The sequence below is a fragment of the Lepisosteus platostomus genome, chromosome 4 (assembly GCF_059453375.1).
Source record: "Lepisosteus platostomus isolate fLepPlt1 chromosome 4, fLepPlt1.hap1, whole genome shotgun sequence".
Lineage (NCBI taxonomy): Eukaryota > Metazoa > Chordata > Actinopteri > Semionotiformes > Lepisosteidae > Lepisosteus > Lepisosteus platostomus.
In genome coordinates this window covers 18,784,351-18,809,137 of record NC_142614.1, presented here as the reverse complement: position 1 = coordinate 18,809,137, position 24,787 = coordinate 18,784,351, and the positions used below count along the sequence as shown (strand labels likewise).

The 24,787-nt window shown below is 37.6% G+C and overlaps 1 protein-coding gene across 2 annotated transcripts in view; it reads left to right on the top strand.

Moving 5' to 3' along the window:
- The window catches only part of tnksa (tankyrase, TRF1-interacting ankyrin-related ADP-ribose polymerase a), a 140,133-nt gene that overhangs the window by 16,700 nt on the left and 98,646 nt on the right, over window positions 1-24,787 (top strand). For both annotated transcript variants that reach the window (XM_088628844.1, XM_088628843.1), the window contains exon 3: window positions 15,316-15,411. In XM_088628844.1, coding sequence (XP_088484970.1) covers window positions 15,316-15,411 — 96 coding nt within the window. The remainder of the gene's footprint in view (window positions 1-15,315; window positions 15,412-24,787) is intronic.

Genomic DNA, 24,787 nt, shown 5'->3' with positions numbered 1-24,787 from the left:
TATTACCCTTTAAAGTAAAACTTCAGAATATAACTTTTTGAAGCTATGGACGTTTTATTTGTGCTCTGAAAATGAAACTGACTTGAAATGTTTGTCATAAAAAGTAAAAGAAACACTCAACCGATCACCCTCCATTTTCTAGAAGGGATGAATTACTGTAGTGCCGATTTCAATCATTGCACTGCTTATCAAAACCATTTGAAATTTTCACAAACAAATCTTATTCAGCAGCAGTGCGAATGAAGAGCCCTGTGGTCCAAACAGATTACAGGGGCGATGTATTTTACAATGGCATCCGTCTGCATTTCTTATATACCGCAATGGCTCCTTCAACTGTAGCGCCACTTGTCAAGTTCATTTACAAGCATGGGGACCAGTACAAAACAGATGCTGCTTTCTCCACATGCCTCCTGTTTCTTTACTGCAGAAATGCCTTGCTGAATGCAAGAGGGCCTTTCACCACTCAGATCAAACACTGGTTTTCCGTGCCCCTATTGAAGGTTGGGCTATGCTAATGGGACACTTATAGCCATTTTTTAACCACTGTCATGTGATCAAAAGGAAAAAAAACTGTGATAAAAGGTATTAATTTGTGGAAACACCATTTAATACTATACATAAAATGTCTGAATGTTTACTTTGGTATTTCTCTAATGCTGTAGCAAGCAAGAATGTTCTCAGGGTTTCCTGTCAGGATACATACTTTACAATTTGTTCAGAAAAATGTTTTTTAAAATTAACCCTGCAACCATTTTTTAAATTTTTACTTACCACGAGAAGTAAATGAATAAGCAATTTTGGCTACAGGTGCAATACTTTTCCAAGTCAAAATATCGGTACAGTACTGACTCGTTCCTGCTGTGTTTTTGTGGTTCTCCTGTGTTTTTCTGATACTCAGATGGAATGGCTCATTTGAGAGTGCAGTAAGCTGCATGGTAGTATGACGTACCAAATGCATCACTTGTGGCTAAGAGACTGTGCAGGATTCTGCAGCAGGATTTTTAGATTAAATGGATGTTGTTCAACTCAGGCTTGTATGGAAGGTTGTTTTATTTTTAATTTTCAGAGAGCATTCACAGTTTTGACATGTTTAAGGGCTGGTTTTCCAGTTTAATGCATTTGATGCCGTTATCAACCTTCTCCTTCAAATTTACTGTAAAATCGAAAAATATCATTCTTTATATGCATTTAGAAAAAAATATAGATTTGCCTTGTGAAAATTAGGAAGGAAAAACATGGAAGTGAACCACTATGACTATCAAGGGAAAACCCCTTTGTCCCGTTAATGTGCTAGTGGCTGGACCACATCAGGTGGATTAACCAGCAGTAGATACAGGTCCTCTTTACTGATGCTTTAGTGTCATGTATAGAACACCCTGATGGTCAAGTCGACATTACAGTGTATGTTCTCATGCTGATAAGTTGATCACTTTCTTGCAAGAGAATGACACCTATGTTGTGGCCATAATTGCCACACTTGAGCTGCACAAGAGGAATATGTGAAAATCTTACTGCACAGAATCTTCTTTCTGGTGTAAAGCATGTGTCACAGATATACAGTGGATATAAAAAGTCTACACACCCTTATTGAAATTGCAGGTTTTTGTGATGTAAAGCCAGAAATCAAGATAAATCATGGCAGACATTTTTCCATCTTTAATGTGACCTTGCAACCAACAAAATTCAAGAGAAAAACAAATAGATAATTATTAGGAAACAATAATTAAACACCCTGGTTGCTTAAGTGTGCACACCCTTTTATAATGGGGGCTGTAGCTGTGTTCAGAGTTAACTAATCACATTCAAAATCCAAAAGTAACAGGATTTACCTGCCATCAATGAAAGTGATTCTGATTAACCCCAAATAAAAATCAGCTGTTCCTGTAGGATTTCCTTGAAACTTTCATGGATGCATCCTACTGGGATAGCCATGGTCCGCAAGGAGCTGACAAAACATCTACGGAATCTTATTGTTGAAAGGTACCGATCAGGAGAGGGGTGTAAAAGAATATCAAAGGCATTGGATGTACCATGGAGCACTGTGAAGACTATCATCAATAAGTGGAGAAAAAGTGGCACCACAGGGACACTGCCAATATCAGGATGACCCTCCAAAGTTGACGAGAGGAAAAGGAGAAAACTTATCAGGGAGGCTACCAAGAGGCCTACGGCACCTTTAAAGGAGCTGCAGGAATTTCTGGCAGGTACTGGTCACTCCTTGCTTGTGACAACAGTCTCCCGTATTCTGCACACGTCAGGGCTATGGGGTAGGGTGGCAAGACGGAACCCATTTCTCACAAAAAAGAACATCCAAACCTGTCTACATTTTGCAAAAAAAAAATACATTCAATCACCCCAAACCATGTGGGAAAATGTCTCATTTTCTGATGAGACAAAGGTTTAACTTTTTGGCAAAGAACACCATACCTACTCTACATGGTGGTGGCAGCATTATGCTTTGGGGCTGCTTCTCTTCAGCTAGGACAGGGGCTCTAGTCAAGATAGATGGGATAATGAAGAGCTGAAAATGTCAAGATATTTTGGCACAAACCCTGCTGGCCTCTGTCAGAAAGCTGAAGATGAAGAGCTGAAGATTAATTTTAATCAAGTCAACCAAGGAATGGCTTCAGAAAAGGAAGATCAAAGTCTTGGAATGGCCCAGTCAGAGCCCAGACCTCAATCCCATAGAAAACCTGTGGAATGACCTGAAGAGGGCTGTGCACAGGAGATCCCGTGCCAATTTGAAGGAGCTTTAACTTTTTTGCAAGGAAGAATGGGATAAAATTGCAAAGTCCAGGTGTGGAAAGTTGATAGAGACTTATTCACAAAGACTTACTGCTGTAATAAATGCAAAAGGTGCTCCCACAAAGTATTAGTTTGTGCTAAAGTATGCAACCAGGGTGTTGTAGGTTTTTTATTTTTAATTAGTTTTCATAATAAAATAAAATGTCTGACATGACTTATCTTGATTTCTGGCTTTACATCACAAAAACCTGCAATTTAAATAAGGGTATGTAGACTTTTTATATCCACTGTACGTCCTGTATTGTTTCCAACATTAACCATGCGTGCTACCAATCTATGACTTTCAAAACTGACCCCATGTAGATCAGCCTTATTGGTGATAAATTAATCTACTTAATTAATTTATGTAGGTCATGTCTATTCAGTTAACTGTCAATGCACCTGCTACAGGAAAGATTTGATGATCTTTGTAAATAGTTTGAAACTGCAAGTAACCAAGATTATTCTGATGTTTATTTTAATTACATTTCTGCTCTGAACTTTTAAAATAGCTTTTTCTAATTTAATTTCTCAGTGTATCTGATTTTTACACCTTCCTTTAACAAAGACAAAACAGATGAAATAGCAGAGCTAAATTAAAGTCAGTTACTGCATTCTGCCTCAGCAGAACTTTACGTTCACAGCAAGATGTGTCTGGCCCAACTTTAAATTGGACAGAAGCTTGGAGGAGAGTAGAATTGTGGGTTCAAGTCCCACCTGGAATGCTGCTTAGCCTTGGGTGATGCACTTCATTCTGATTGCTCCAGTAAAGGCCATGCTGTATAAGTAGGCCTTCAGGTTGTTTTTATGAATGAGTATTTGTTCTCGCCAAATATCTTAAACAACTAATGTGTGATTTTGCAAAGGGCTCAAGGGTCCTCCTTCAGTGTAGGCTTGGCTCTACAGTCATGGGGTGTTCCAGCTGTGAGAGAGATTCCACCACCAACGATGAGTGAATCTTTGGGTGAAAGCTGCCATAGTTTGTTGGGTTTTGGAGCTGGCTGGAATTCCTTATTGTCCATTAGGCCTGTGATGGTTGCTGTGGCCTCAGGCGGTACACAAGAGAAAACTGCTACAGCAGGTGTACTTCTGAGAGATGCCTCTCGGATTTCTGTGCATTAGTGACTCGTATGATGTCTGTAGGCTTGCAGTGATGTCAGAGAGAGATGCACCACCTGTCCAATCACTGCTTCTTCTCTTAGAGACATCATGGAGCTAACAGCATGACAGAAGTAAATGGTGTGTGTCTTACAAAAACTTGTCCCTATTGTCCCTGTGCGTATAGTTGTTGATGGATTGCCAAGTCTTAAACACTAGCACCTCCAAACTGGTTAGGTAAATAATAGGCACTTTTTTTATTTTTATTAAAAAACAAATCCGACTGCAGGGTATTTTCTCTTAATCTTTGCTTTGAAGTATAATGTAGGTGCAAACTGAGTTGAGGGGTGTCAGTTCAACATTGGAGTGCATAGTTAAAGTTAGACGTTCCACATTTAAAATCAAATCCCTTTAAAAATGAACTTCAAAACTGATATCAAGTTTTTTACCAAGAATCATGGCTTTAAAAAATTCCTCTTTAGAAAGTCACGTCACCAGTTTTTTAAATAAACTTTTTGTATGTACGAAATTAAATCGGTGAGACCGCCAAGGTGGTTACTCAAAAAACTGATCAAGATTAAGATATAACCATGGACAGGCTGTGTGGTATCATAGTCTCAGTTGAAATTTGCCTTGTGAGTGGTTGTTTCCAGCAACATATGAGTTAAACCCACTGGCAGCGTTTTACTTAATATTGTCTTCTTCAGTGTAGAATCCCCAATTTCTGTCAGCCTGGTTCTCTGCTGGAGTCCTCTCACAATCACTGCAGAGATTATTAAAGTTCATTGGGGCGATGGAGTGATGATAAATCTATTAGAGAACTGAAGACCTCAGTGCCTCTTTGAAGTTTGAACACGCGTTCATCCTTACAAGTGGTAGTCAGGATGGCCCTGGAAAATTGCTGTTTCGAGGTAAAGAAAGCCAATACATACGTCTGGAACTCTATAACTGTTTCAGAAACATGCTTCACACTCTTAAAACCGACAGCTGAGCAATGAAATCGGTCACGCCTGCCTGCTTTATTACTGTCCATTTGTTCCTGTGCAGTGACTTAAAGCACCTAACACTACAGAGTTCCAATAGGAATTAATGCAATAAAACCCCCTTTCCTGAAATTTAGTTTTGACATGTTATTCATCTTTGATATATTATACATTGCCTAAATGTCTAAAATAATTCACGGTTAATTACTCAGAAAAATGGAAGCATTTGAAACAAAGCATTAAAAAGTGGATGTTGTTGTTTATACATTTGAATAGGGGGATGAAGGAGATCCCTATGAGAAGATTGTAATTATTTCTTCAATAAATTAGATTTAAGATATCAATTTTCAGTTGAACATGGAGGAAAAGACCAAAGAGGAAAGCCATATTTGCTTTTGACGCACTTTTTCCAGATTTATTTTAAAATGAATTTATTGCTTGGCAGGTTCTGGCGGCTTTATTGGATTGAATATGAAATGACCATGACTCTATACTCTTATAGGCCTTTTTTGCCCCTTGGTCTGTGACCATATTGTATCAGTTTAGCCAAAACAATGTAAATTGTTCAACTACTATCCGCACAGAGGATGCACCTATGGTATTGCTATTGTCATTGTTCAACATTTGCCTCATTATGATCCAATTAGTGTCCTGCCATGTTTGTGCGTCTTCCATTTTATACGGTGGTTTTAGTGTGTACAAAATGCTTCATTTGAGAAGTCTCTCAGACTTTCTGAACATGAATTAAAATGTCATTGATGGATATTTGAATGGTTGTGGGTCTGTTACAAGCTATGTGGCTGTTTTTTGGCAAAACTCTTGCTTCTTTCAAGAATTGGCTGGATGACACGTTTGGATTTTTTTAGCTATTAACTACTAAATTTAATAGATCGGTATAACAGCCTACTCTCATTTGTAAACTGTGTTTTTATGTTTTTGTAAGCCAGGGTAATAACACAACTTTGGCTATATGATTTTACTAATGCATTTTAGGGGAAAACATCTTTTTTGTGCTTGGTGTTAGACCTGTGGTTCCCTTTGATGGCAGTAGCTAACATCTTTAGATTAAGAAATGCTCTTGAAATCTAATCAGTTGATTGTGGATTTTCCTAGTAAGCATTAGAAAATGAACACAACTGTTCAGAGGCAGTAGACTTAATCATGATAAGCATCTAATCTCTTATGTTGTTTTTGAAATAATGGCACTCTTCAGCTGTCAAGAAATAAATAGCTGCTCTGCAAAGCAGGAGACCGCAACAGGACATGGATAGGTAAGTAATCAAGTTATGTCAGCAGGACTGCCTTAATTAATATTTATTACGTTGTGATATGTTTGAGCATGCATCTTTCAGTGCTTTTCAGTGAATCTTAAGAGGTGACTTTCTGAAAATTAATATTTCATCCATTTTTAGCAGCTCATTAGCAAAAGTTAATTGCTGAACATTCTTACTACCTGTGTATGATTCTAAAGCACAAGAGCTGAAGTAAGCTTTCTCTGCATGCACAGTGCAGACAATTACCGAATGGAATTTGCAATCATATTTTAATTAGTCGCTTAGTGCACTCATTTAGCAGATTGTTGGTTTTAGTTTGTGACAGTGAGGTTTTCTGTTTTAATTGGATATTATAATATAACTGCCAATCTTTGCTTTGTTACAAGAGCCTTGGGGATGCAGTCAGAGTCAGAGGGGAGGTGCTGGGGTTTTTCAACCAGAACGAGCTCCCGTAGGATTAAAGGCTTGTCATTGATGCCTGTGTGCAGCATGGTCTGTACCTTTTATGGAGCATAGGTGGGAACTGCACAAGATTTACATAGCAAAGCACTTTCAGGAGTTTCAGGTCTTGTATGGTGTCTGCAGTCTCCTGTATAAAGGGTTCAGATAGGAAATGTTCTTCTCTTCTTCGTCACATTCATCATGTCTATGGAGATGTGCTCGATCTCTATGCAGAAGATCCTGCCGCTTGAGCATGAGTTATTGGCCAGGTGTCGTTGTACCATATAGTGCTTTGACACATGCACTCTAAAAATTCACAGGTTTTTTGGATACTGTCCTGTTTTTTTGTTGGTTTTGATTGCTTTCTTTTTCAATAGGAGGTGGTGAATCCCGCACCTGTCTTCTGACTGTTTCAATCAGAGCAAAGTTTTTTTTCCCCGAATAAGTGTGTTATGGTTATTTTTTCCAATCAGGGTGTCATTCTGCTGATGGCATATTTCTGCTAATGTTATCTTTGAGAGACTTGGCTGCCCCTTGATTGAGACTGAGTCAGTCTGAGTACCTGAAGACATTAATAGACGCAGCCTTTTCTGCTGGCAGTAAATTCTAGACGTGATTGTAATTTCATCAGAATTCTTTAAAACTGCGCTTGCAGAGGCGGGGGGAAAGACTGACAAATGCTGGATATAATGACAATTGGCTGGTGTAACAATAAAAATAGTTTTATGCTTTATCGTGGCAAATGCTTGTGCACAACCACCTTAGTACACAAATTGCTTTTTAAAGATGCTTTTCTTTTTGAGCAATCAGGCTGGTGTATAGTTTAAAATTCCCTTTTAAAAATAAAAATTTGGCAATAGTGCAGCATTCTTTTGACATCCTTGTCTCTTTCCCTCTGGAAGCGTAGCTCTTGTGCCATATTCCTGCTGTTAAAGGGGCACGGAGCCAACTCGGAGTACAAGCTGGGTATAGGCTTTAAGTAAAATAGGATAACGTGCGTAATCCTTCTTTCTGAGGAAACGGTTTGATGCTTGTGAAATTGAAATCCATGGTTCACTGTTTTAATGCATTCAGCTTAGTGGATTAGAGTAGGAGATACCAGGCTTTCTTTTAGCTGAAACTGCTACATATCCTTGTTGAATTGTGCGCTGACAACATTCAGATTTGTTTGTTTTTTTTAATTCTCAAACTGTGAAATTGTATATTCAAATATAGATTCAAATAGTATACATCTCGTGATTTTTTAAAAATGCAAATCAACTCATATCTGGTACAGTTTTAGATTTGAACTTTGTCCCACGGAATTAATAGCTTTGTCAGCATACTGTAGTTTGGAAAAGGATAGCAGTACATGTTGTACACATAATGTTGACTAATTTGCAGTCAAATTTAAATTTAATAAGTTTGGATTTCAAGTCATACTTCATAAAATATATATGTATATTTGGTCGCAGTATCTTTTTTTCTGTCAAAGACTAAGGTATGAAACAAATGCAAAGCTTTGGAACTGATGCAGAGTTGCAGTCCAGCAGTGATGAAATTATTCAGCTTCAGGGATCCCAGAGAAGGTGATTCGTCTTGACAGTCCACCTGTAAAAACCCTCAAGGCTTTAGTAACATTTACTGATGACCTCCTATGATGCAACAGTGCTTGTTATGTGATCTGAAGTCCCTTCTCTTTGTGGCTGTTGGCTGTAAGTCTGTAAAACTGTAGGCAAAACCATTTCATCAGCTTGTACACAGGGTTCACAAAGAAGATAACATTATCTGCTGAAAAGGGGAATATTTTATTTTGTTAGAAGCTTTAAATGATAAACTGAAACACTTTTGAATACTGTAAGTTTTTTTTACTTGGTGCATTTCTTTAAAATGTTGTGCTCTCTGCACACATCATACCGGACACACTGATGCACAGGAACCTACTGCAGCACACACAAATCACAGCGCTGTGGAGTCATAAAATCTGAAAGAATAGAGAGAAGGAGTTTATTGACCAACATCATAAAATGAAAGTGCACTACAGTGGTGCTGCTGGTTATTAGAAGAACAGACAGACATCCTTCTCTGCAGCTGTTTTAAGTGTCGCCATCTCATTGTTTTATGTCTTCAGTTGTCTGTAAAGAGGCTTTTGGAATTTCACTTAAATAATATGAGGCTTGCTAGAAGAACTCAATTCATCTCGGATAAATTACTCTCAAAATGTACTGTGTGAGGTTCATTGCGACTGCATCAATCTGGAAATCTTTTGACAGTGGTCTCGTCATGATCTTTCACTGCTGGGAGATTTTCCCCCCTTTAAACGTAGTTGGTTCCGCTTCAGATTTTTTTTACTGAAAATATTTGGATGAAAGTCACTGCAGTGCAGTTATGTTATCTCCTGTGTTATTTTCTAATTTAATTTAATTCACAGTATCATGGTTAAATTTGCTTCTTAAATAAGTTCAAAAGTACATGAACCAGTGAGGTCTTCAACCCACTTATTCTGGCATAAGACAATATGGAATGGAATGAGTTTAAAACTGAAGGTGGCTAAACTTTTATTTTCTGAGGAATGAAATTGGCTTCATGGGAGTCTAGCCATTTCTAAAAGAAGCCTGCTTGATACCTTGATATAATATGTTTGGGCAATTAAGCTAGTAATCACTACACCGGAGTAATTTTGAGCTCGGGTGGGACAGAACAAGCAAAAAAAAACCACTCCTTTTAAACATTCTTGCTCGAGCAGGAATGATGTAGTGAATATAGAGCCGTTATCTCAGCCTTTTTTTATTTTGTGGAGGCTTTAGAATATAATTCATACATATGGCTGCAAGCTTTGTGTGCCGATAGGGAGAAAAGGTGCTCATAGTGGTATTGGGCCAGAGCTGCATAAAAGTGTTATCCTAGGAGACGAGACTGTAATCCCAGCCAAATGTTATTCTCACCATGGATGGAGGGAAGTATTGGCACTAGTAGAAGGACTTTTGGACTTGGCCATAACTTGCACCTGAGCTTGTCCTAGTCTAGAGCAGAGCTTTAAATCACAGTCTATTGGATCATCTCTCTTTCAGCTTAATCCTAATGATTAGTTCAGCTAGATGTTTAATGTTTTCAGTTACTGTTAAAGCCGATTTTAAAATTCCACCTTCACTGAGCAGTTAAAGTATTAAAATGTTTTTTTTTTAGTTTCAGGCAATTCAATTGAATATTATTATTTTTAAGTTAATCACATTATCTAGCCCACTGAGGGCAGCCGTGCTGCAAAACGTGGTCTCTTAGTCCTGGATCTCTGTCTGGGCAGTCTGTGCGTTTTAGGTTTTGTTGTAGTCAAGGTTTTATTTTATTAATTTATTGAACATTTAATTGAACTATTGGATGAATAAAATATTTTCAGCATTTCTGTTGCCTTCACGTGGCTTCATCCTACCTATTAATACCTGGCTTTGGGTGCATCAATAATAAGAAACACAGTGAACTTAACTCTTCTTCTGCTTGTTCATTAAGCTGTCGATGATCTAACTGTTGGAACAGCTATTGCACAAATAAATAAACCTAGGTGGTGTTAGACTGTCCCATAAGCATCTCACATTCTCTGTGATTTAGGTAAAACTTTTATTTAATGTACCTGAAAAATAAAAGCTGAATATTTTTCATGGTGTAATCAAGCTAATGATTTAAATAAAAAAGCTTATTTATCATAGATTTGAAGAACTCTGCTGTAATAAATACCTTAAAAGAAAAGAGGACATGGTAGAGGAACCCTAAGTTACAGGAATCGCTTTAGGTTAAGAGGAAAGCATTTCTTAGATTCCATTGTATGTTACTCTAAAAGGACGGGGGGGGGGGATTCAACTTGCAGTTACTGGAGTTTTAGCTCATCAGTATTTTTTTATATTAATACATTTTGTGAGCACAAAGAATGCAGATTTTGTGAGAGGAAATACTTTTGACAGGGGGAAGCTGGAGATAAAGTAAAAATGCTTTATACAGGCTGAATGCACTCACATTTGTCTCAACATTTCTCTCCAGTTTTCCATGCAAGGTGAAATGATCAAGGGTTTTATGACATAGTATTGACTGTCATATGAATTATTTAGCGTCTGCTACAAAGAGCAAGACCTGTTCTGATCTCAGGAGAATAGTAATAGGGTTCTGAAAAAGTATGGTGAATCATGAAGTAACTTTTTTGAAGGGATGGGAAAGTGTTTGATTAGAAGCATTTTGGGAAAATGAATGTGCTGTGTTAGTTCAGTATTTTAATTTTAACCTTTACAGATAATTAGTTTTTGTCTCACTATTTCAGGGTTTTAGGATATAACATTTGAATCTAGATAATGACCAGCATTAAATACTTTATATAAAAATGACCCAACTGATAAGCCACCCTACATAATTTCCTTTATCCTTGGTTTATAAGTCAGGAGAGTCTAAGCCGTGGTTTAGTTTACATTCAGCTTTTCACAAACATTTTTTGTATTGCATTCTTTCACAAGCAATCAGAACTTTCTATGTTTAGTGCAGACTCATGGGTCCATGCAGGAATTATGGAAGACCTTTGATTCACTGGGTACTGTATCCATATTACCATTATCATAAACTTACTATCATAATAATCCTTTTCATATCCATCTTAAAAGAAGTGAGACCAGCCTTTTGAACTCTGGTCTGAGCCTAGGCTCTTTGGAGTGTTAGAAAATCTGTTGCCAAAATCAACACAGTGGGCTTAAGTGAAGTGTTGGGTAAAATGAGGGTATTTTAGGATTTTCCTGCACCTTTCACCTTTCTTCAGCGTGAGATAGCTGTTCTTATAAGTAGGTCAAATCAGTAAAGAAATCAGGGTAAAAATAAAACCCTGCAATTCTGTGCTCCTGTCCTTGGGAAATGTGAATGCAGAGCAGTATGGAAGTCTAATTTATTCTGCAGCCATACGGAATCCAGATCTTTTTGAAATTCTTTCCACAATTGGCTAAATGTTAGATCTGGCTACTGCACTGAAACTCTGCTCCACTGCATTCAAATCTAAGCGCTCAGTATAATTGTGCTGGCTGTTTGCAGGGTGTAAGGCAGCCTGACCTGGAATCCTGAAATGTAAATCAGTGACCCAAATTACTAAAGCCACCTGGTTTCCTTATCCTTGTTTTTGGTCAGCTGGAAAAAACAAAGCAGGCAAAAATGAGAATCAAGCTAGGTCAGACTCATATGTGATCAGCTTTCCTTTCTAGCAATGCAAAGAAACAGCAGGCACATAGGTTAGATTAAATCACTAAACCTCACATTTATTTTACTTCTCTACTATTTAGCTATTAATGATGCTGCAATCGTTATGCAAATAGAGCCTTATTTTTTAGATAGGGGATCACTTTCTCTGATAAAACATATTGGCTTGCAGATAACAGCTTCAGAACACCTATGTTTCAATATGATTATTTTTAGATCTTCTCCTACGTCTATATGAGATTGTTAAAACATAAATTGTTCAAATACAATTTAAGGTCTGCTAAAAACAATGTAAATGCTTTATATCAAAGTATTTGCTCAGAGGTTTAGTAAAAAAAAGTTAGCTTCATTTGTATTTTGTCATATTGTTTTCCAATATCTGTATTTCCTCTAGTGTATTCAGGTTACTGTTTCCTTAAGACTACATTCAGTATTTTAATTTGTACCTTTACAGGTAATTAGTTATTGTCTCATGATTTCACAGTTTTTGGCCGTGTCCCAATATGCACACTTGCGGTCTTGCTCCCTTCATATACGCGTTCCCGCTCAAGTCTGCAAGGGCTTACGGTGCTCTTTTCAAAATGTTTGTTTCACAAGGATGCTCACGAGTGGCCCCGATGCGGCCTTAATGTGTCCTTCTCTGAAGTCCGTATCGGAGCGGACTCCGCTGAAGGGAATTACCCCCTGTTTCGGAATGGCGACGTTTCGTGTTCTAGCCTATCAAAGCAGAGAGACATTGCCATGGAGAAGATAAACACGTATTAGTAAAATTGAACTTTTTTACAGTTTAAAAAACGTATAATAAGTTCATTAGGTTACTTTAGATTCATACTTTGTGTTCTGGGTACGAAGCTTTTATTTCGTCACCTGTTTCGACTGATGAAAATTCGTTTACCGGCTATGTATTTTGTACACGGAATATTTAATAGTACGCGTATTTAATAGTGCAAAGCTTTGAGGTATTGTCGCGTTTAACTTGGTTTACTTTGAATGAACGTGAATAAACGCGTTATGTTCCTCTAATGTCATATTTGCACTGGATAATTTAATCAAAAATCGAGCAGAAAATGAAAAATTATTTTAAGAAACCATTATCGGCTTAGCCACTGGAAAAGGAGCATCAACAGGAAGTGCGGACTTTGAGGAAGGGCGTAGGGATCAGTATGGGAATTGGGACAGGGTATTTACTTGTAATGTTCTTTTGGACTTTGTTTTTTGGTCTAAAGAAGTCTCTACACTAGATTTTGGATAGTTCAAGAACGTGAGAGGACAGGCTAATGAAATTCAGCCATTTTCTTCCTGTATAGATCGTGCCAGGAACGAAGATGGCCAAATATTGTTGTGTAGAAACAAAATGCATGAACGTTGCTATTTGGAGAATACTTGCATCTGCAGCCACTGGTTGCACTTGGACTTGGAAAGTTGCTGCAGTGCAGCTATATATTATTCTCGCTGATGTTTGACATTTGAGATTGTACTTGTGTGAAGAAGAGCTTAATAAACTTCATGCAAGAGTAACGTTCTCAATTTCAGCATAGAAGAAAGCCTAGATATTGAGAATCCAAGTATGCTTATGGTGAGACATAAATTAAATATAGCAAGACCATTAACCTTTTTTGGAGAAAATGTTACATCTAAAAATAAAAAAAATGACTGTCTTTTAATGTTAATAGTAAAAGGGAAGGGAAAATTAGGGAAAAGTCATCACAATTATATGTATAGCTTAAACTCTAGTTATGGTTGGTCTCCATTTCTCAAGCCTCACAATACCAAGCAATGTGGCAAAGTGAAATTTCACAATAATGTAAAATAGAAATTTAAGAATTTTACAATGTACATTCTTTTACTCTGTCAGTGAGCTTGAGTCACCTTTCCAAGCAACATGGAGACCTCTGTTGTTATTTGATGATTGGAGTGGTATTAAATGCTACAGTAACAGGGATTAATTAGGAACACCTGTACCACTGTCTCTGTGACATTGATTTTGATATATATGTCCTCTTAATTACACACCTCACTCAGTTTAATTATGTAATTATAGCACATCTGGACCCGACTTGCCCAATATTGCTTTTGTTTTCCACCATTGGCTAATACTGTACTCTGAGATTTCAATTATATTTGTGCAGGCAGGTTAGTGCTGCAATTGATCTCCCTGGGGACTGGTGAGTTTGGCTTTTGAAAACAGACAAATGAAAAAAAGGCTTGCACTTTTTGGGTGGCATCTGTAGCAGAAATCGGTTGAGGAAACTCAATAAATTTTCAGTTGGAAATACTATCATTCTCGAAGCGAAGTCCGTTCTTCTACAATATCTGATATTTGGACACTGAAGTGGTGACATTGTGAAGCAGCAGCCTTGCGTGCATACAAATACATTTGTGCTGTTTTGCATGTAAATCTCACTGTAAGGCCTGCAATTTGCATAAAGCAGCATTCATTTTTTATCTTGAATAATGCAATATTTTGATTTGAAATGGCATGCTATTATGTTTCTTTCCTATATTGTCTGCAGTAAGCAGTCATGCATCTTTTATGGAAGCTGCCAACAGGATAATCCCTGAATTTCAATCTTAATCCTTTACCTGAGTGTGCGGAGGTGGGGACCTGGGGGTCTGGCTGCGTGTAAGAGACGGGTCCATGAATCACGCTTTGCTTTGTTGAGTGAGTGCTGTCGAAAAGTAATCAAAAGTCAGCTTCATTACTGCCTCAACAATTAATCTGCCAGCAAATCAGCACTTTTCTTTCAGGGGTTGTGGTGTGCAACTGTAGCTCACGATACAGCAGAGGCAGAAGTAGAGAGGGAATACTGTAGGACAAGTGCGACGTCCACGGTTTTGTCAGGTTTCCCCTCATGTCATCATGCTTTCTGCACTGTGTGTGTGGAACAGGCTGTTTCTTCTAAGGCAGAGTACAGGGTCCCAGTTTGCTGTCAGCCTATTACCTTTTCCAGAACCATGTCGAGCAAGGGTTTTTTTTTCTCTGGAACTTGCGAGCCACTGAAGGCTCAAAGCCTAATTGTTATCACGGCTTTGGGCTTTGAGGTGCGACTGCTTTCAGACGTTTAGGAAAAGAACAGCAGCATGGAGTGAGTGAGAGAGCGGGAGAGAGAGAAGGGGAGGTGTGTGTTGGAGGGGGGGGGGGGTTGGAGGCAGAGCAGAGACACTACAGGGACACTGCTGGCTTTAGGTGCGCTGCTTCCCAGCTCCTCATTGCCTGTGGAAGAGAAGCAACGGCACGCATGCTTCAGAAGAGCTTCTTGAGGGAAGGAAAAAAATGTTTCACTTTGATATTCGACACGCATACCTGTGATACAAGTCACATGGTCCTGCCTCGAGTCTGTCTCCTTTTATAACGTGGATTTTTTTTGCTGCAGTGCATATTTTTTTTCCCCTTTACCCCCCCCCCCCCCCTTCCCCTCCTGTTTAGATGTGCACTTGTGCAATGTATGTTTATGTCTGCGCAATGCCAAGGAGAGTATTACCGGCCAACAGTCTGTGCATCCCTGAGATAAGATATTGCTTGTGTTTCCCCTGCACAGTCCTGCTACAGCATGGAGCTGATCCTAACATTCGAAATACTGACGGCAAGTCAGCCCTGGACCTGGCTGATCCTTCCGCTAAGGCAGTCCTAACCGGTGAGTGCCATTCAACTTTTTTACTCTTTCTCTTCCTAGTGCCACAGTTTACTTCTCCTTAGAGTAAGCTCTCCAAGCCGCTTCTTTCTCTCTCTCCCACATCCCCTGTTTTTTCTTTTTGCTCCTTCCTCCATTTGTATTTGTAACAGTCGATCTATAGACCACTAATGGGTCTGGTGTTATTGCCTCTGTCCATAAGTGGTTCCATCATTCTCTAAGCTTTGTCATCTTTTTCCCCCCCGTTCCTGTTCTTCTGTTCTGTTAGGTAATTATTTTACAGTGTGAATGCAATGGTAACTCCATGTTTTTTTTGCTGATTATTTCCAGGTTAATGTTGAGCTCAATTGGAAACATCAATAAGGGTCTTTACTGTTTTTGTTACTTTTATGCAATTTCCAGTTTTTTAAGCCTGCAAAGACACAGTATGCTAGAGGCACAGTGCTAACACTGGCTTAGGAGGGGAAAAAAAGCTACCTGAACTTTATAATGAGTTAATCAATCTCTGCTATGTGACGTGAAACCAGAACAGAGTTATTTCAAGAGTTTTCAGTTGCTGAAAAGCTTTGCCTGGTTATAAATGAGCCGGATGAATGTTTGAGTGAAAGAAATGGCACATAATATAACTTCAGCATGTTGCATTTACCCTTTAGAAGTTATTGAAAAACAGAGAAAGCTATTCAGGTGTTATAATCGAGAGCTCTTGTGCCTTAGTTATTTAACTCAGCCTTTTGCTTTATATAACTTCAGAAGAGCAATGGAAATACGGTACCCTTTAGTATTGGATTTGCATTTTTGTTTCCTTGTGTATGCGCTGGGCTGAGATAGATTTGTTTTCTTCACAGTCTATAGTGTGACATCCCTTGATGTCGCAGTCTCTGAGGTTCTTTATCAAAGTGTTTGAAGCCAACAGGTATCGCTTATAATGGACACATTTGGTAAAAAGTAAAATCTATGCATGCTTCAACTAGTATTGGTTCAATTATTTTATCTGATAAGTTGCAGTTAATGATTGGAATACATCACTGTACATTGTCATATTTGTCTGGTGATTGGGTTGCATGGAAAGTGATCTTTATTTTATATGGTATTTGGGGCTGTTGCCTCAATTCATGGAAAAAACTTATTTAGCAGTTGAGCAGCTATTTTTGGAATCCATTTTTATAGGTGTAACTCTATGAAAATATTCCTTTAGAAGTCAACATAAAATATTACTTAGGAAAATATTTTACACTCATATAGGTTGTAGACCTATGTAACGTAACATGAAGTTCCTAATTAGGGCATTTTCAGTGTGTATGTCATTTATTGGTCATTTTACAGAAAAAGGTGTAGTCAGAGACTGATTTAATACACCATCATAATAGTTTGTTGTTGGTGTCAGAACTGACATTTGAAAAAGCCTTAACAAAAAAGCATTTGTTCTCATCTGGCATTTCACATATTTTAATAGGTTTGTGTCTTTTTACAGTGGCATCAGTTGTTTTTCAGGGAATGCATTTGTATTGGTACTGAAAGAATTTAAAAGACAAGTGGGGAATAAGCCAGTGTTAACTCTGAGCTCTGCATTTATATTGCAGTACCAAAAGAACCCTAAAATGGAGACATCCAAGCTTTATATCCTTATAAATCATTTGAAAGGTATTAGCGATTTTTCTCTTGTGGTTCCGGGAACCCACTGGCTATTCAGTTGCCTTTCTGATGTCTTAAATATAATATGGGAAATAAAATGTGTTGTGTGAACTAGCAATAGGATGAATCCATTCCCAATGGTCTCAGATTGTGAACTTGCTTCAATTTTGAGCCAGATAGGACTTTGAAATTAGTGATTTAATTGCAGGTTGGATCATAAAACTGGACTGGAACTTGTATTATGATCCTTGGAATTGAGTTGGGATACAATATGGTTGATCACAGCTTTTCAAATTTTAATCAATATGATTGTATTTAAAACATTGAAACATTTGTAACCCAGATATTATCCAGAGATGGCATGAACATTCACCTATAAGAAATAGTATCTCGATTTGAAGTGTCTTAAACCATTTTTCTAAACCTGCAGTTGCTATTTGTTAAATATGTCAGCTGTATTGTAGAAGAGACCTATTGATTGAACTAGACTTTCTTATGGGAAATCAACACTGAAACTCACTTAAATAACTTTTTTTTACCATCACAAAATGTAACAGTACTTTCAGCACTAAAGTCTGTGGAATTGTTTTCACACATATTGCAAGATTGGGTTGATGAATGCAAATTATTTGTTCAAACATTTGTCTCAAACCATAGTGAACTTCCTTGACAGGTATGTGTAGAAGTTCAAAAAGCTAAACTTTAACTGTATTAATTATTTCATGCATGAAAATTCCAGTAGCATTGATAAAATGTGAAGGCTTTAAACATTACGTTTGAGTTCTCACCTGGAATAATGTGATGCATATGCTTCAGTGATGTGAAAAACATCTTGAGATTTGTGTAGTTACTATGCAAAACAGAGCTCAGAAATAATGTCTGCAGGAAAGTGATTGCTTGTCTTAATGGAAACTATGATTTGGTTTCACACAAATAAGTGATGGTGAATGGCACAGGCGTCATAAGTGTCTGCCTTCATGCTGAGCCAGAAATGTGATTACAGATATTTGAGTAAATGAAGATCAAAGATCTCGATTGTAGGACAGCTGGAAGATCTGTCGCATCAGGCTGGTGCAGAGAAGGGTGCAGAGCACAGGGAATAGCTTATAGCTCATCATCTTTGAGATTTCATCCCTAGAATGTTAGTATTTCAACTTAACTTCTGCCAAAAAATTTCAGAAGCCACATCTGATCAGTTTAACAGTAGAAATGAGCAATTTCTTGTTTTTTGCTGTCCTGTCCTTTAAAAACTCAAGAAGTGGTTTCTTGAGTTAATTTTGTAGTTGTTCTGCTTGAATAATAGTTTGTCTAGAGAGAAGAATTGCAGCTTGCTTGATCATGACCTGTAACTTGGCTCTTCACTCGGCCTTGGAAGCTGCTTCATTGGTGTAGAGTCCCACCAAGTCATCCTACACGTTTCTTCCCTCTTGTGACCTTGTGGCTCATCATTTTATTCTATTTATTTTATAGTGTGTTGTTGGGTATCCCTTTCAGTTTTATTGTCACCCACCTGATAGTCATATTTCTGACCATGCTGGTTGAATCTGGCCAGACTAGCGTTCCTCTGACAGTGTGAGGTTTCTTGCTCTGCAATTTCAGTACCCCCCTTAAACAGCATCTGCTCAGAGAGGGCTTAATGATCATGACTTTTTTTCTTCCCTTTTGCATAAATGGCCTTTACATCACCTACATTTCCTGTTGTAAACTCTAGTTATTTGGTTTATCCTCTGTGCCAAAGGTGCAGGCACTTCCCCATTCAGTCCATTACTGGTTAATCCAGAATTGCTGAAATTATTCAGCAAGTTTTAGCTCTTATCTTTTACTCATTTTCTTATCTGTGCCTTTTGTTGCACAAAATTGTAGTGGGGACTTTTTTTTTCTGGAAGGAGCCCATGATTTTCTCTTGCTCAAGATGCATTGCAGTGGCACCATGTTTCACAAGCTAATTTAACTTTTCCTGCTTTAAAAGTGCAATGTATGTAGGAGGTACAGCCTATATCACCTGTTCATTGGATGTATGAGTAGGCAGAGTATCTAAAATGTTTGATTTTACTTTTTACATTTTAACCTTAATAAAAGGTTATTGAACAATTTAAAAGGATGGTTACTTAGGGTATTTCCTGGAGGCTTTGTCTTTATGTAGGGATATGTGTCTGGTGAGTGTCAGAATACATGTTCATTGTGCCATATGTTATGATTCCACTTATTGCATTACCTCATAGCTCTGCGTCACACCAAATAGTTGAATATGGTTTAGTCACTGAGATTTACATGTTTCAGTGTTGGAAATTGGCAAGAGTTGTAATTTTGAGTTATGAATTGTGAGTTCTGTTAATTTAAGGGTGTTAGTGTTTTAGAAGAGCAAGAACAATATAAATGGTAGACTTGAAAATGATAAGCAGTATTACCTCGCTAATTCACTGTTGAGAGCCTTCATTTATTCACACTTTAGGGCAGCAGTTCAACAACAGGCACTAGGGGGCAACAATGCAGCTGTCATTACTTTTGACTGCCCAGGTGCAGATTTTCAGATTTTAACTATTAGGTTTGCTTAATCACCAAAATTGTCTTGTCTTCCTCCTGTATCAGTGTTATGTACCCAGATGAAATTGGTTCTGGGAACCTCAAAATATTTGTTTTAACTAAAACCATGTATGGCATTGTTTCCCAAGTCTGGCAGCCAACTACCTTTATGATGTGGCAGCACTGTATGTATATGAAACACCTTTTCAAAATAAAGCACTTCTTACTGTTTAATTTGTTTTGATTTTGCTGGAAAATACTCCAAAGGAGAGCCAACATTTTGATTTTTAATGCTGCATACAGTGACGTAAACGTATTCAGACTCTTGCAGCTTTCACATTTTGTTGCTTTAAAGCATGACACTTTGAAGTACCAATTAATATTTGTTATAATCACGAACTCAAAGCAAAATTAAAACAGAAGTGAATAGATAATAAACAAAATAAAAGAAAGTCGTGATTGTGTAATTATTTAAGCCCCGTGGCAAACCTAAGTTTTAGGTGCCAAAAATTACTTTAATGAGTCACACAAATAATTGAGTGGCCTTTGTGTGAAATAAAAGTTTTCCACATGATTTTAGAACAGTTTGCTTTTGTTGTCAGACTGACAAAACTGGAGCATTTTGGTTTAAATGCAAACTGTTATGTCTTGGTACGGGCATCATAGCACATCTCCCAGTTGTACACAATTCCTACCGTCAAGCGTGGTGGAGGCAGCATCATGTTACATGGCTACTTCTCATCACCAGGGACAGAGAAGCTTAAGAAAGTGATTGTCTTGAGCGGCTTCGTCACGGTCTTGACATGAATCCTATTATGATTCCAAGGCCTTGAACCTGCTGATTGGCAGTGATTCCTGAGCAACTTCCCAAGCAAATCTGCTGAAATGAATGGGTAAAAATTGTACCAAGCCATTGCTCAAAAAGACTTGCTATGATTGCTGCTAAAAGTGATTCGGCCAACTAATGAGTTCACGGGTCTGATAATATGTGCAGTAAATCTGTATTTGTTTTGTTTAGGTTTTGCTGACATTTCCTGTAACTTATCTTACACTTAAAATTTGTCAATTTGAGCATTCACATTTTGAATAAGAGTAAGGTGTAAAAATGCGTAGGCATCATTTTGTAATTTAATAAAATGGAACATCATAGGAAGGTCGGAATGCTTTTACAAGGCACTGTATAGCCTAATAAAGCCAGGGTACGTGCAGGCGGCAGTGTGACAAATCTTGAGATGGTGACTTTGATGAGTCTGGCTGAGGGAGAACAGGACATTTACATATAGTTATTACACATGCATATTTAAGAGATATTTGTGGAAGCCAGTCACATTCTTTAAAACTACCCTTTTTACAAATATGATAATTAAGAACAGTGCTACCTTTAAATAATGACATCTGTTTCAAATGAAGCTTAGTAGTGTAGTGATTCAAGGATTTATTATAGTTCTGAATTTCAAGTATCGGCATTGCCTGTTGGTCCAAGGTCATTACAGATGCTTATATATTTCTGTATTTAATGAAGAGACTAGATCACTAGTATGAAATACTTGGTTTGCTGAGGAATTGGCGATATCCTGAGTGGAATGGTATCTTTCCATGGCGTTTTTTGCCATATCATACACAATCGACAGGCAGCGAAGTGAAGTCTGAGGGACTATGTGCTGCAATTCTTGTATACTACTTAAAAATTATAAGGATTCCAGCAGGAAATCTGGACTCTGAAAAAAAGTGATTCACCTCCTACACATGCCACATACATTAAGGAAAGTGCAGAGTTAGAAAATGTTATTTTTGCTTAATACACATGGGCAAAAGTTTTCAAACTAATAATTGTTTCCTTCTCTGGATTCTGATAGAGCATTTAATTTTGTGATTTTAGGTGATGCATCTGCATCTGGCCAAAGAAACTTTACCCATTCTGTCAGGAGTTAGGGCTAAACCGAGTGTATTCAATTTTGTGCATTTCGTGGATGATAAGACTTCCTTGAGATTCAGTGCTTTAGAAAGATGCAGGACGTGTGGTTGCATAGGCCAGTAAAGCTGTTTCTTTTCCTTGTACAGCATTGTTTGGCTTGCTGGGCTGTTCATTATATGGCTAAATTTAAATGTGAAGCTTTTAGTGCACAATGGAATTGGATTGCTGCTTGATAGAAGGCATGTTGGGCAACCTGGTCTCTATTTTCATATAATTTGTGTAGTTAGGACATTACAGTGCATTCTTTAATTTACTTAACAGCAAAATAAGTTTCTTTCCAAACTAAAAAGGTCAGCCTAAAACTGATTTTTTAAAAATGTATTCCCGTTCTTTGTCCACACAGACCCAAAATTTGCTGATGTTAATTCTCTCTGCACTATTCATGGCTCAAATGAAGTCATAATGAGATTAAACCCTTTTGATTTGTTTTTCATTCCTCAAAACATTACTTGTAAAAAATTACTTGAGAATGTGTATGTCTCTTGTAGATGTCGGGCAAAAACAATTAAAGATCTGATTTAAACATAGGTAAATATGGGGTTCTCTCATTTGGGTAACTCAATTGGAGCAACAACTAGCAGAGTTTGAAATCGTGAGTACCTAGTATTGGTGCCCTGCCTTAGAAATGTAGCATCCCATGTCATTCCATTTTCCTGCCTAAGATTTTACCCTAAGGTTATACGTGTACTGTGTGCAACTACTTCATTATTTGTTTACATCTGCTCTACTTAATTGTGTAAATTCATAATTTATCTATGAACGAACAAGTAATAGGTTTATTCCATGCTGAAAAAGGAAGAAAGAAAACACGACGTTTTGGCCGTGGACCCTTCTTTGCTTCTGTAACTTGTAACTGAAAGGTTGTAGGTTCATATCCCTGGTGAGACATTGCTATAGTACCCTTAAAGCCTTAACTTGTTCCAGTAGCATATCCAGCTGATATAGATGGGTGTAATATATGATAGTAATATCTAAAATAAAATATCAGTCAAATGAGCTAATTAGCTGACATTTCTTGCACTGCAGAAGAAAGCTAGGTAAATTAATAAGAAGGCTCCACGGCCGAAACGTTGTGTTTTCTTTCTTTTTTTCAGCATGGAATAAACCTGTTTCTTGTTCCTTTGCAGCCTACGCATGCTGATGCAGCTACCCACCTGAACTACTTTATCTATGAATACCTTCCATAGTGTTTTCAAAGCAAAGAACATTCCAAAGTAGCAACATGAAAGGAGTCCCTGTGAAGCATAGTGTGTCTTTCTTTTCGCTCATTTCTTGAGCGATTCCTGACGTTTGTGCTTTCCTGGGAGAGATATACAATATAATAAAAAAGGTTTCTTTTTTTAAATGAGTATTGACAAAGTAAAGATGTTCACAAAGCTCCTACCTCAGTCTGTTCCGATCAATACACTAGGACCACACTCATAAGTGAAAACCATGAGTCTGTCAATATTTGTGTATAGGTGACCCAATGAATTTGTGAACATCACAAAGGCTGCTCATTATGTTGACAGAATAAACCACTTTACCTGACACTTTTCCTGTTGAAGCCCTTTCTTAATATCATTTCTAATTTTTTTATCTTAAATGTTTGACAGCAGGTATATCTTAAAGTGAAAATGGTCACAAACTGCTTAAACACATGTAAATAGTCAGATATTGAATGCTTTTTCCCTCAAGTTCAAATTTGAGTGAGGTTTAGTACTGACCCCATAAACTGTTACAAGTCTTCACTAAATCACTATATACTTTGTGTCTGTAATTGCCTATTTTGCACATATTTGCGTACGCCACAAGATATGACAAGGCAAAGTGTTTTATTACTACAGGTGCATTTCATGCACTATTACGTGAATTACATGAAATATTTACCTTCTAAACTTAAATGGTGCTAAAAGGATGTTTTTAGTTTTTAAAATAATGCAGTTAATTTGATTTTTAATGTGTGATCTAATAGTTTGAAAGTAAGCAATGTATCCCAGTTGTTTTTAATGGATTAGCTCTTATGAGGTGCTTTTCATTTCTGTGCTTCTTGCTCATTGAGAGATAAAATACGAAACTTCTTCTGTGCTGAACATAGTTCTGAATTTTGTTATGTAGGCTTGCTTGATATGTTGTGAACTCAAATCCAGACCTTCCTTGATTATACTAGCATTTTCAATCAGATTAGTGTTGATATTATATTTCTGCAATTTCCCTCACGGGATCAATAAAGTATCTATCTATATTAATATGTACTAAGAAACAATGCCAATCTGCTTTACTTATTCCATCATTCTTTTCAGATCCTTGGTGCCTGAGCAAATGCTGTTTATATGTAGGCCAACGTGAGACACAAGCTTAAGCTCTTTGTATCTTTATAAACTTTATTTCCATGTTTGGTGACCGCAGCTTGTAACTGATTGCTTGTTGGTGTTATAAATCAACCAGACTATTAGGTTGCTGCGCTGACTTCCTTGCTACTGTGTCTTCTATGTTCAGTTATTCTTTTTATCATTCCTGTTGGAGTCTTACACATTTTCTTTACTTCTGGCACCTTTTAAAATAACTTTTTTTTTTCTTAACAGTCAGACCAAGCCAATTGAATAAGCAGCACTTGGTACCCATTTGTCTATGTGGCCTCTGGGGAATGAAGTCTGTAAATTGTCTTTGTGAGTCAAGTTTTCCATCAGTGCGTGGTGTGAAAGCTGGCAGTCATTTAAAAAAAAAGGCTGTATAATAACGCTCTTCTCATGAGCTGACTTTTCTGTCCATGGCTCTTCAGGAAGGCAGCTAACCTCCTGCCAATATTTCACCTGCTTTCAGAGAGCAGTGCCAAGAAAGAGAAGCCTGGTGAGCCCTTGCTGCTTGCATCACAGCAGGCCATAATTTAAAAAACAATTTTCTTTTTCCAGTTTGCACAAACATCTTACCATTCATTGAAGCGGACAGCTCGGGCACTTTAATCGGTACATTTTTTTATTTTATTCTCCAGCTGTGATGTAAAATATTTGGCAAGCTTTCGTTTTTTCTAGGGGGTACAACCTTTAAAAATACTGGTGTGAGCTCGAATGCTTAATAGCCACCAAAAGAATCTTCAGGCTTGAGGAGAAGGCTACGATTGGAAACAAATAGTTGGGTGTGCCATCTTCCATTTTCACTTATACAAGTCCTGGTATTTCATATCTACAGGGCTGTTTAAAACAAGTGTCTTCTTGAGGCATTTATTATGGTCAAAATAACTTGAAAGCAAATAGTTCTGAAAGCTATTTG